The sequence below is a fragment of the Trachymyrmex cornetzi genome, unplaced genomic scaffold, assembly GCF_001594075.2.
Source record: "Trachymyrmex cornetzi isolate Tcor2-1 unplaced genomic scaffold, Tcor1.1 scaffold913, whole genome shotgun sequence".
Classification (NCBI taxonomy): domain Eukaryota; kingdom Metazoa; phylum Arthropoda; class Insecta; order Hymenoptera; family Formicidae; genus Trachymyrmex; species Trachymyrmex cornetzi.
The window spans coordinates 45930-59219 of record NW_017300260.1 but is presented as its reverse complement, the minus strand read 5'-3'; the positions used below and the strand labels follow the sequence as shown (position 1 = coordinate 59219).

General features: G+C 35.7%; 1 protein-coding gene across 1 annotated transcript in view; it reads right to left on the bottom strand.

The window, feature by feature from the left end:
• Positions 1-1483: 1483 nt before the first annotated feature.
• Awh (LIM/homeobox protein arrowhead) overlaps positions 1484-13290 on the bottom strand; it is a 24938-nt gene continuing 13131 nt past the window's right edge. Inside the window, exons 2-6 of the mRNA XM_018520524.1 lie at positions 7562-7854; positions 3693-3910; positions 2261-2509; positions 1846-2016; positions 1484-1686 (exon numbers count right to left, since the gene is read on the bottom strand). Of these exons, the coding sequence (XP_018376026.1) occupies positions 1619-1686; positions 1846-2016; positions 2261-2509; positions 3693-3910; positions 7562-7854 (999 nt within the window). The 3' untranslated portion in view covers positions 1484-1618. The remainder of the gene's footprint in view (positions 1687-1845; positions 2017-2260; positions 2510-3692; positions 3911-7561; positions 7855-13290) is intronic.

Here is a 13290-nt window from a genome sequence, read left to right as displayed (position 1 = left end):
GAGGAGAGAGAGAGAGAGAGAGAGAGAGAGAGAGAGAGAAAGAGAAGCGTGATGAAGACCAGAACTTGATATCGCATATTGTCGCTGCAATATTATAAACGGTATTGTTATTAATAAAACGCCTTTTATTGTTAATCGTTGCAATTGTTATCCTTTAATTATTACCCACTTCTCCGATTACAAATGCCACAGATAATTCGAAAGAATATCGCACGGGAAATATTCGGAGGGAGATGGTTGGATAAGTTGGATTGATCAAGAAACAAAGGCTATCCTTTTGTTCAACGTGTGCAATCGCATATATTTATATACGTTTAGTTTACAATATTTACATCACAGGACATTCATATTGAATGATTTTACATGACTATTGAGATTACTATGAAAGATACTTTCATTTCAAGCATTGCTACGCGACGCGATGGCGATTACGTCTCCGCGATGACGTTCAGAGCACTTATTATGTAACTGTTCGCGATTCCGATCAGAATTGCAAGTTTTAAACTTGTGAATTTTGAACAAATTTTAAGCGTCATAGCGATAGAATGGCAAATACTGTAAGTAAAAAAATGATATTTATTTTCTAATTTTATAATAAAATAGATAATACAAAAATATGTAAAAAAATAAAATTATAACGTGTAATAATGAAGTAAAATAATTATGTGTTAATCTTAAATATAATAGTTCTTACGTAAATAAATGACAAGTTAATTTTCATCATATAATTTTGTTGAACATGCTAATAATAATATTACTTAATATATTATTATATTATTATATTAAGTAATATTATTTACTAATATATATTAATAACATAATAACTTAATCTGCAACATGTTGAAGATTAGCCTGTCACTATTTAATATAATAAAAATGATTATATTTAACATTAAGAGTTAATAAACTTTTAATATACTTTTTCAAATAACGTGTTCAAAATTGGAAATTTTTCGATCATTTTGGATACAATTCGAATGTCTATGTAACAGATCAAGTGACGAGAAACGGAATTATTCCGAACAGAATCATTTCCAAATAGATTCATAATAGGTGTCCTACGTATCCGCCTCTCTTTTATGCCTATGTTCGCTTTAAAGGCTTCGTTAAAGCGATTCCCTCCTGGTTGCATCAGGCACCGATACGAAAGAAAGAATAGAGAGACGAAGGAGAAAGAACGAGTACAAAATCACAATTCACACACAACCAAGAAAGAGGTAGGCAGACAGATCGATTCAAAATTGCATACAAAGTTACACACGCATACACGCACGCACACGCGCACGTACATGCACACGAACACATTATACATACATGTACACACACACACGCGCGCGCGCGCGAATTCACGCGTACGCACGTACATATCTTTTCGCGTGTAACACGGATCAATACTGGTTCCAGTAAAATTCAATACCGAGAGAGCAAGATATACATATGTTGCGAGCGTAACTCGAAAGTGCGTCATCGAAGAGCGCGACGAGTGAATTTTCCACTTTTCTTATATAAGGATAAATAAAACGATAACCGCGGGTATTGGATGGTGCTTCCTCGACCTCTACCTTCTGACGCTTTTTCGAAGCAACGCCAAGTATTTACAATATAATTGAAATCGCCATTAAACCTCATTCGGCATAGATAGTAGCATCGAGTCTTGCGAGAGCTCGTCCATCGATTGCTCCGACCCTGAGAACAGAGTTAATGGAATCGCAATTACACGTAAATGTACAATCCTGTCCAATCTCTAATTGATTGTCGAATTTTCCCAATCTGAAGTCTTTGATCGCAGTAAGAATCTTTCATGAAGTTCCCCGACACGCAGGGATATTGCGAACGATCTCTTACCATGATTGTGATAAATGGAGCCTGTCGGGCTCTTACACGTGGCTGGGCTAAGCTGCGGTTGTTGTTGCTGCTGATGCTGTTGCTGATGTTGAAACGAGTACGTTAGATGCAGGTTGATGTGACGACCGAAATCATTGGGCGACGCGGTAGAATTTGGTGGCGATTGGTGCACTGCAACAATTCATTCCACCGATGTTGATAATTAAAGTTATTATCTAATATCGATTGCACGCATATAATCGCGACGACACTTTGTGGAAATAGAGGTCGTGCTGCTTGCACTCATTACGTTCAGAATCTTTATTTTCTCTTTCTCGGAACATATATTTGTCTCGTTTTAAGCGCAACAATTTTTGGGAATTTCAAGCAACATAAGCAAATTGATGGAAAGACGTTTGACCGATGTCTCGCTTACCGTGCTGTCCTTTCATTTTGCCAGTATGAAGGTGTTTCTTCTGCCTTGCTCTAGAATTTTGGAACCACACCTGCGTTACCCTCTTGCTGAGTCCAGTTACATGCGCTATCCTTTCAAGGTCCTGCCCATCAGGATTACTATCCAATTGAAAATTCGCCTGGAGAACGGAGAGCTGCTCCTCGGTAAAAGTGGTCCTAACTCTCTTCGCTTTATTGCCGCCCTTGTGACCACTCTCGGAGTCACCGCCTTCTGCGAAAGTACCAATTAGCCGTACCTACCTTCCACACCATTACGCCATCTATCTCAATCGGTGAGCATCTTATACAGCAAAATAAAGAATCGCGAACAGTATATTTTTAACCATGGAATTTTTAATTATAAAATAGAACACTATCGTACGTAAGTTTGATATATAAGTGAACAAGATCATTAAACTATACCTTCAATAGTCAGCAAAATTGAGAATTTGATAATATTGCTTATTTTTATCTTTCATTTTAACTTTTTGACGATCGCAACTTTCTAAAGTAACTTATAGAAGATCTTATTCTCTAAAGATTTTCGGGGTCATTGAATTCAATTCTCAGAATTTCAAAATTAAAATTAAAATTAAAAGAGAGTGAGAGAAATTTTTATAAAAATTTAACAACTAGTGTGTAAAATAAAAGAGAGTGATCCCAAACAGGGTCGCCGGTCCACAAAGGATTCAGTAAATAGTTGGATTATTTGGATTCTCGATAACAACCGAAGAATTAGTAAAACACACTTTTACAATTTAGACTTCCAAACTTTTGATTGGATAACTATTTCGAATTTTAATATCCTAACACAGAAATGAGTATGTAAAATTAGATTTGAGCAACAATTTTATTATGTATCATGTAATTTCGTTTGACTTTGTAAGGGGTTATATAAAAATGTTATTATTTATTTTATCACTGAAGAAGACTTTGTAAGTCGAAACGTTTTGTAACGCTGTGCGTATGTAATTAAAAAACAAATTTTATTTTTTGAGTTAACTGTAATTGCTCGTTTAAAAAAAGCCTTGACACATTAATTATATTGCGTTGCATGTACACAAGCCTATTATAGATTATTTGTGTTTGCAAAGATCTAGATCATAAATATTTTGTTATCGAAAATGTGAAACGTATCAAAATCTTGTATTATTAGCAATACTGTATCATTCAATATCGATAGCATTCTAGGGTTAATGAAATTAATTTAACTGTCACAACAAATACTTGAAGAAGATTACGTGATGGTGTTAAAGAATAAATTTAACAAAGGACGTTACTTTTACTCGCAACAATTAGAAGATTTGATGTTCTCCATATATATTTTTGAAATCTGATGTTTTCACAATATTTATTTTCCGTTAACTACTTTTCTTCGCGTGTGCAATAATGACTCATTTGTACGACATTCTCACCATCGGAAGAGGTGTTGTTGCCCTCGACGACGTCGAGATAGTGCGCCTTGCAAAGCAATCGGGCGTCCAGGAGGGCGAATTGCTCACCGGTCGACAGCTGACGCGAGCAAGCGTCGCATGCGAAGCAGGCCAGATGATAAACCCTTTCCCTGGCTCTTCTCACCCAATCCCCAGCGCCCACGCTGCGCCCGCATTTCGCGCACTTTGCTCCAAAAGTTCTGCAAAACACGAGAAGCGTAACTCGTACTCGTGTTAACTGCGTAAACTGCCGCCAGGCGTATATCATTTATAAGTGTTAGTATACGTATCGTGGTGTGTCTCGGATTTATTTTGCGATATACATTATAACGACAGCCAATATAGCCGGACTCGCTCGACACTCGATTGAACGAGTACACGAGGGGTGTAATGATAACCGCTCGAATATATCTCGGTGGACGGCGAAGAAGGAGAAGAAGAAGCGAAGGCCGACGGGCGGTAGCTCGAGAGAAGAGGAAGAAAAGAGACTTTAGAGAAGAGATATTCGTGTCGAGGAGCAAGTGGTCTCCATCGGCGCGTGTTTCGCGGCCGTTTATTTCTTCGACTGCTCGCTCTCCGTTCCTCCCTCTCACGAGCTTTGGGAAGGATCTGTGAGAGAAGAAGTATTGCGCGCGACGCAAAGTATCGTTCTCTCCGAGATACACCTTCGCGCCTTCCGGTCAATATACCCGCGCATACCGATGCGCTCGTAATTCGAAGCTCTTGCGTTTTAATTAACCCTCGGTTGTGCGCGCGCGCGAGAAAACGATCGGAGAATTATACAATAGCCCTCATGCATTAATTAGTCGGAATTACATATACAGGTTGCGGTCTGTACACCGCACCGTCGAGATCCTCGCGGCGGACCCGGCTGCGCGCCGCAATCTCTAATAAAGAGTATCGCATGCTTGCATGTAAATCCGTCGGATCGATTCTAATAATACCAGCGCAGTATAAATGCGCGCGTTCGTGCGATAGGGCCCCGGACCTGGATGCCGTAAACGGTAGCCGTGTACCATGGAGACACGAGCACGATCGAATGAATGGGGCGCGGATGGGGGCTCGCGTTTACTGTAGGAGGCGACCATGAGGATGCTCAACGAGAGGATGCTCGTTCCTTCGGCGTGGCACCCACAGTGGGCCGTAGTCCTGGTACAGCAGCCGGCCCGTGTCGCCGGGAGTGTCGCGGTCGATAATTAAACAACGACCAGACGGCCCATTAGCCCATTATCATATTCATGAACACGGAAAGTGCATCCGATTCGATACCCCGCCCGAGTTCGTTCTCCCCCCTCCCCTCGCGCTGCACATTTATGTGGATTGTGTTTGCGAATGCCTGCGGCGTACATTGGCGCGCTTCGAATATCTTATGGGTTGCCACGCGACTATCCTGGTGGTCATCACCTTCCCCCTCACCACCCCACCCTGTGCCTGTGGATGTTGTCGAAAAATCTCTCGCTCTGGATCGCAGTAGGATAATGCACTTCCGTACGTACCGAAGAAATAGCTTTATTCACCTTGAGCTTATTGAAAGAGGGCACGTGTGCCCTCCATCGCAACGCCTCCTCCTTGAAATCTTGTATGTTTATTTTTTGAATGCAGATAGAGAACAAAGAGAGTTAGAAACGTGATGTAGATTCTATCGCACAACGTCTGGCGAGATTAAACTTTTCTGATCTGCCGATACACGCGCCTTAATCCCATTGTCCTTTTAAGAGAGGCAGCTAATTCCTTGTCCTGGCGCTAAAGGTGATCTCCCGTCACGCCCACGTCGGAAGCTAGGGAAGGATTTGAATTTCGAGCGATTCTTGTCCGCGATTACGACACACGGTGTGTCACACAGCGCGCCGATTTTCGAAGAGAGCATAAGAATAGGAAGGTATTGCAGAAGTATCTACAATAATTTAGGCTATTTGAAAACTTCGCGACTTAACAATGAAGTCATACAATTTTTTAGTATTCTCAGGCTCCGGTCAAAAGATAATCCCTGCACGGAATACAGGAGATTCGGGTTTAAATTCCGGCTGAGGTAATATTTTTTGCAATAAGTTCTTTATAATTTTTAAGATGTTAGTAGTATCAAATTAACGATTTAATTTTTGGGAGGCTTAATATTTCGAATTGATCGTGTTGAAAGTTCGAAAGTATAATCGGGGCGTAAATATTCTGAGATAAAAATTTATTTAAAATACGTGTATCAGTCTAACATCTAACTTTGATTAATACAGAACAAGTTCAAACTTTAAAATTATATATATAAGACAGACGTCTCTTTACACCGCGTGCCAATATTTTAAATATATTACCACCATTTATGTGATTAGGCTACGAAGTTTTCAAATTGTCCTCATAAATACACAAATCTAAAAATAATTTTATTAAACTATCAAAATAATTCTGTAGAACATTTAAGCTGGTTATTACAATGTTGAACAACAAAAACAATAAAGTTAGTTGTAAAATATTAAATAAAGATAATAAAAAAGGATTAAATTTGAAGAATAAAGACGCTGCAGTCTGCAGAACACAAAACACACAAATGTAAAGTTTTACAAATAATTTAAACAACAACGCTTCTCTCAAATATGTTCACGAAATACAAATAAAATCCGTGATTAAAAATGATTAAAACAAAACTGATTCTTCGTTCAACAGCGAAAAAAAAAATAGAGTCAGCAAGAATAAATACAAGAATAAATATTGAGAGTGTTAAACTTTCTATAGCATTACTCATCATCCTACATTGTTTTAATGATCCAACAAAATTATTTTCCAATCTGTATGATGTATCTAACTAAATTTTTAGATACTCCAGCAAAATTGTTCTTTCCGTGAAAGGGAGCTACAATGTCGGTGCGAGATGGGAGATAGACGCGAAGGCGAAGTGAAATCTTACGTCCGATACTTTACACTGAAGATCCCGCTTGCTTGTATTTTTCTTTTTTTTCTTGCCGTTTTGTCCATTATCGCGTGAGAGGAGATGGGACGGTTCTCTCGGAGGCGGTTGTCGGCGGCGGTTGTCGCCGGGTCTACAGGGTCCACGGGTCGCGTCGGGATCCCGCCGACGATCGGGTCATCGAATGGCAGCGTTACCAGGCAGAAAGCACGAATCAAAAAAATTACGCGGCAGATTCCTTTGGACCTCCCGCATACTGTCGGACCCGAGCGGCTCCCCCGAGTTAGCCAGCGTCGAAAACTCGGGACCGTTCTTGTGCACAGTAATTAACGAGGATACCGTATTCAATTCGCGCAGACGAGAATGAAAATTAATTTATTTCGACGAGCGCGCGATTTGTTCCCCCGCTCAACTCGCAGGAGTTAACTCTTGTTGCGCGATAACGCGTGTATGAATTTAATATGAAATCAAACGTCAGACGTTCGCCATCGCCAGATGTGGCGCGCAGCGATCGGATATCAGGACGGGCTCATGTCGGAGCTCGGTTGGTGCAAGAGACCCAGGTGACTGAAGTAACTGATTGACAGTTGGATAAACACATTGGGCAGGCTGCGCCCGAAGCCTTCCGTACAATCGACGAGTCACCGCGGGTTCCGTCGACTTTGATCTCCACGACCGTACGTCTTACATCGCTATCGATGCGCATCGCGCGGCAACAAAAATATTCCACTTATTCATTCAGCGATGCGAACAAAAAGAAGCGGCTATTTTCTCCCTCCCTCCCTCTCCCCCTTCTCTCTCTCTCTCTCTCTCTATTTCTCTCCATCCGCCTCGTTCTCTTTCTGTTGACACGTATAACTCGTTGAGCCGATTTAATTGTCCAATCAAATCGCGCAACTAAAAAAGTAACGCGAGTATTATTTCAGGTGAAAGTACCAATCGATGGTCGACTTACCGATCGTAGTCGTGCCTGCAGTACACTCGCATGCCTCTCTGAAAGCACGAGTGCTGATCGTGCAATGGCCTGGCACAAGCGCTACACCTCAGACACCTGGAGTGCCACGTACGTCCGCCTACGCAGAGGATAGTTCGTTCGCGTACTCGCTCGCCGCATCCACCGCACTCCATTACGCTCGGCGATGTTTCCGGGCCGACAACCAGCCCGCTGGTACCCTCAGGACAAGCGATGTTGGGACCGCCGACGCCGCTGTCGCATGCACCATCGCCACTCGTATCCTCGACTTCCGTCTGCGTATACAACAAAACAGCAAAATCCAGATTTAGTCTGTAAACACGATCCGAAAGCTTCCACAAACATTCCACAAATTCCGTAAGAACGTCAAAAACACATTAACTCTAAATTATTTGAGTGGGTTGTTTTTGTGGTACATAATTATATATACCTGCGTGTAGGATGTATCTATATTATTTCTCAATTCTAGATTTATTATCATTCACACACACTTTATACTGGTATCTAAGGCCGATATTCATAAATCATATTAAGTACAATTTTGAGACAATTTTCATAAGCTAATCAAAGAGTTGTATTAGCATCTTAAGACATTTCTTAAAACAGTCTTAAAATAAGAACGAATTATGACTGATACTTGTATAGTCGATTTTTGTATATTTAACAAATACCTAATTAGATTCAAGCTCTATATGTAAAATGAATAAATCAATAAAGTAAAATGTCTTTTAGAGCCAACACAAGTTATTAACGTAAAATAATCTTTATTAAAATGGACAAGTTTTTGTTTTGGATCCTGTTTTGCATCCTTCTCAGTATAATAAATAGTATCCTATTTTAAAAATATTACGTTCACAGATAAGGTCAAGAATGATTATTATGTCCACATTGGTCAAGAATGATTATTATGTCCAATTTGATCAATTTTATGTTTATTAAATTCCACAAATTACTAAATAAAAGATCGTGATCAAATTAGAGTTTTTCTTTATAAAAAACTATGTTATAACAAAATGCGCACTTACACGAATTAAAAAGTTGGTTAGGACAAAATTTTTATTGCAAGTGTTTATCAAACTGTCTACTGTATTTACTGTATTATATACCAATAAAATATATTTATTCAAACATATATAAAATATCAAATTCAAAATAAATTAAGAATTTACATGAAAAAATAATGGTTCTGATATTTCGATTATAAACATAATGAAAACCAAACCAATCGTGATGTATATAAATCAACTTAATAAACAATAAAAAATAAAGAGAGGAAAATATTAAGATTTTGCGAATATATTCACAAGTATCAGATCCAGAGATAAAATATCGTTTTGTAAATTTAAGCCATGTTTCTGTTTTTGTATATGGATCATCTCTGAGATCAATCTTTTAAACAAAACAACTTTCTCTTTATCTAAAATTTGTATGTTATCGCAATCGAAATCGTGTATAGATTCCAACCTATGTTTCATAATTATGGATTGAGTCGTGTTCCAATTAATGCGGTTCTTATATTCATTGATATGTGTTTTCAAACATCTGCTTGTTTGATTAACAGAATATGATAAGTCACAGTTTTTACAGTCAATCCTATATATATTACATCAGAATGAGAGAACTTAGGGAGATTATTCTTGTGAATTTTTATAAGTTTATTAAGTTTATTAATGTTACTGTATGTTCTGTATCAAGGAATTCGTCTTAAAAAAGTTCTTTATTTTTTCAGAGATAATAGGGATAAACAGTATAGTGAAATAACGCTGTTTTTTTAATTCCCTCACAATTACCAGAACCAATTTCAGCTGTACTTTTTTATGTTTAAGACTGTCTTAAGTACTGTAGTCTTAACCTTCAGTACCCACAAAGAGTTTGCGTAACCCCCCCCCCCTCTCCCGATTTTTATAGTTCAGACGTTTTTTTTCCGATTCCTTTTCACTTATTGCGAAACATCTTTTGTGCTATGACTTTCTAACTCAAAAATTCTTTTTTTTCAGTCTTCAAACGATAGATTAAAAACAAATTTAGTTAAAATTGATGCACTACAATCTGAGATACAAGCAAAAGAAAATGCTGGGTTAGAAATACCCGGATGTGGGTAGATAGGGACTATTTTGAGATGTGGGTACTGAGGGTTAAGATGTCACGAATCAATCAGTCGTATTAGCATTTTAAAAACAGTATTTAAGACGGTCTTAAAACAATGAACTGTGAATACTGGTCTACAATTGTGAATACCGTGGCTCAAGTCGTTTACTTAAAAATTGTTGGAATTTTTAATACTTAATCCTTAATTAAAACGCTTTGATTATTAATACTATTTTTTTTATCGGTTTTGTTAAGGTATCTAAAATTTCCAATTTTTATAACAATATATTCGAGAGAGAGTTAATGTAAATTATTATATAGTTAATGTATAATTAGTTAGGTAATGTAACAAATTTAAATTATTATTTGTTTATATTTATTTTTTACGCTATTATTTATTTATTATCATTTTCTACTAATAATTAATGCAAAAAAACATAATTCTCTCATAATTATAAAATAAAAACTCTCTTAACTGTATACTCTTGAAAACAAAAAATTAATTTTTCAATATTAAAGTTCAATTTACGTGGAAAAAAATTTGTCGCTAATGAAAAATATTTTTTGTTCAGAATATTCATCACTGACAAATTTTTATTCAGTGTTAAATCATTTTAAAAACAGAATTCTAGAATATTTTTAGTGATATAAAAAAATAATTCATCGTTAAAAAAATGTATAAAATGAAAAGCGAATGTATAAGAATAAAAATGTCATAAAACGTTTTATCATTTTTTCTACATCTTTATGTCAGAAACTTTTGAACACTTTACTATAGGAATATTCTTTATACATATACCATGGTATTCTAAATTATGAGCTAAATTTTAAATATTTTCAGATATTAAATATGACTATTAAAGATTAATTAATAATAATTAAATTAATATATTGAATTGAAAATCTTACGAAATTGCAATAATTAGAATTAGAAATTTATTACTTGAGGGATATATCTCACATATTTTTAATCGTTTATTTAATTTATTTATAAAATATATATTTTTTCATATATTTTAGTAAGTAAACTATTCACATAATGTAACCAACAGATTGGCAATAAATTCAATCAGTAATTACTGATAAATTGGCATCAACTATTAAGCTTATATGCTGTCGACGGATTCTGCTGCAATATTCGAACCTATGTAGATTAGCAACAGAAATGAAAACCGAGTAGACATCTGTCAATTGCAGATTCTGCTCTATTTCTGCCATCAAACTACATTAAATTCTGCTTGATTTCTGTCAGCTTGCAGTTGATAAACTTTGCTGTAATTCTGCCGACAGTACTATGTTAAATTCTATACATGATTGCCACCTTTCGATTAGCGTTCTATTAACGGCTCTTTTGTCGAAGATTCTGCCTATCGGACTATCCTATCGGAGATCGACAGCTAATACCGAAATTGTTGAAATAAAGTTTGTTTTCTGTGACTGAACTAGTGTACACTTTTGGAACTTAAAGTGAAATATAGGTATATGTTTGATCTGTCGAAAGCAAGAAAGAAAGTTCTAGTGCAGTCTAGTGCAGGAACAGAAAACAAACTAATTAAAACTTTCTTGTAGTGCGTTTAAAAAAAACATCAGATTTGGCTCTTCTGTTAGAGATTATCATAGTTTTGCCGAAAGTTGAGTATTTCGATGTTTTGAATGTTATTAAAATTTGCTCTGTTTTCTATTGCGTCTAAAAAAAGTTATCAGATCTAATTCCCGGAGAGATCTTTCAAAAGAGGAAAATTAGATGTAGACAAAAGTATTTAATTTAATTAAAAAGATTATGCTTGTTAAATTTAACGATATTTTAGGCTTATAAAGAATATCTTATATCTCGCGCGAGTAATGAAAGACTAAAAACTATACACATATCACTATAGGGTGCACCGTTTGTGGTTATCTTAACCATTTCTTCAACTGTTAAAAGTTTTTTTTAATAATAATAAATAAAAAAAGATACTATTTATTTTATTATTAAAAAAAGCGAATGTATAATGAAAAAGATAAATAATTGCAAAAATTCCATTTTACACTTTTTGGCCACCTAGTATATTGTGGTCACGTAGGATGCCAATTTTGACCATTTGAAAGATTTAGCATTATAACAAATTTTGTTCAAAATAAAAGGGATAAAATGAGTAAATAACAAAAATGCAAAATATTATATATTTCAATGTTTATAGAACAAAAAGTTGCACTTTGATATATTATTTAATATATATTAAATATATTTCTTTAATTCTGTATCACATTATAAAGTACTAAGGGCGGCCACATACACTTTCCGTAACAGTAACCATAAGATATACCGTAAGAATTAACCAATCAAAAAGCTGAAAATTTAAAAATAATAACCTTATATTTTTGACACAATTCTTGAGTGTAATTGGCTAATTCTTACGACACGTCTTACAATTACAGTTACAGAAAATGTGGGCGATGACCCTAATCACAATATAGCAGAGAATATTTACTAAGCTTGATACGAACCTTATTACTAGATAAATTTTTAAAAAGCTTTAAACAAACAATTTTTAGAATAACGCTTTTTAGGCTTCCACGGGTATTATCTTCAAAGATACCAGAGAGTTTGCAATGGCATTAGCAATGGATAAAACATGGCGATAACTCACAAACCTTCTCCAACCAAACCAAAAAAAAAGAAAGAGTCTCGCGATTGCATAAAAACTGTTGCACATATATGTTTATTTTTTACATATATATTTGTTATATATATTTTTCATATATAGTATATATATTTTATATATATATATGTAATCATGTAGAACACGCAAATGTGGAACTACGGATTTTGTTTCTGCTTATAAATTCATCCATTATAGCTTCTAAATTATGATTTTATACGATATCTGAATGAATATGTAGAACAGCCGTACTATTTAACCAAATTGGAAGCATTATAGGACGTAGATAAGTTTTTAATCTCCTTAAGAGCCGAAAAGATCTTTCCGCAGTGCAGGATGTTGCCGGGATTGTAAGCAGAAGTTTTATCATTTTTGTGTATTCTGATATAATTTCTCTCACGGCTACATCTTTTTTCAAAAAATTAACATGTTTTAAATTACAGATCTCTATTTTCTTGATCTCCACTATATGATAAAACATTGTTCGATGTAGTTTTAATTTGCTCCTGTCAAAATCGGTTTTATATATTGTAATAATGCGATCAATGTTACTTTCGTTTCGAAGCGCTACATCTGGGCACTAGTGAAATATCGATCGACGGTCGTGAAAGAGGCAACCGCCGATCGAGTTGTAAACACGCAACTTTTCATATATAGTTTAATCAACTTTTATTTTTAATAAAATATTAAATAATAAACTATTTCGTCAAAAAACTAAGTACGTTTTTTTCGTCTCGTTCTTAGTTTTAAAAGTTGACAATGTATTATGAATTTTATTATTTAACCTAACATCTTTTATATTTATATATTTATATTAATTGTTACTTGCTCACGAAGTACAACGCAGATTCCTATTACCTTAATTTTATAAAATTTCATCAATAGAATTCATTTTAAAAGGAACTTAACCTGTATGCGTCTCATTTCTAGTGCACACGAGTATATACAGGGTGTTTGGCGACTACCGCATTTTTTGTCATA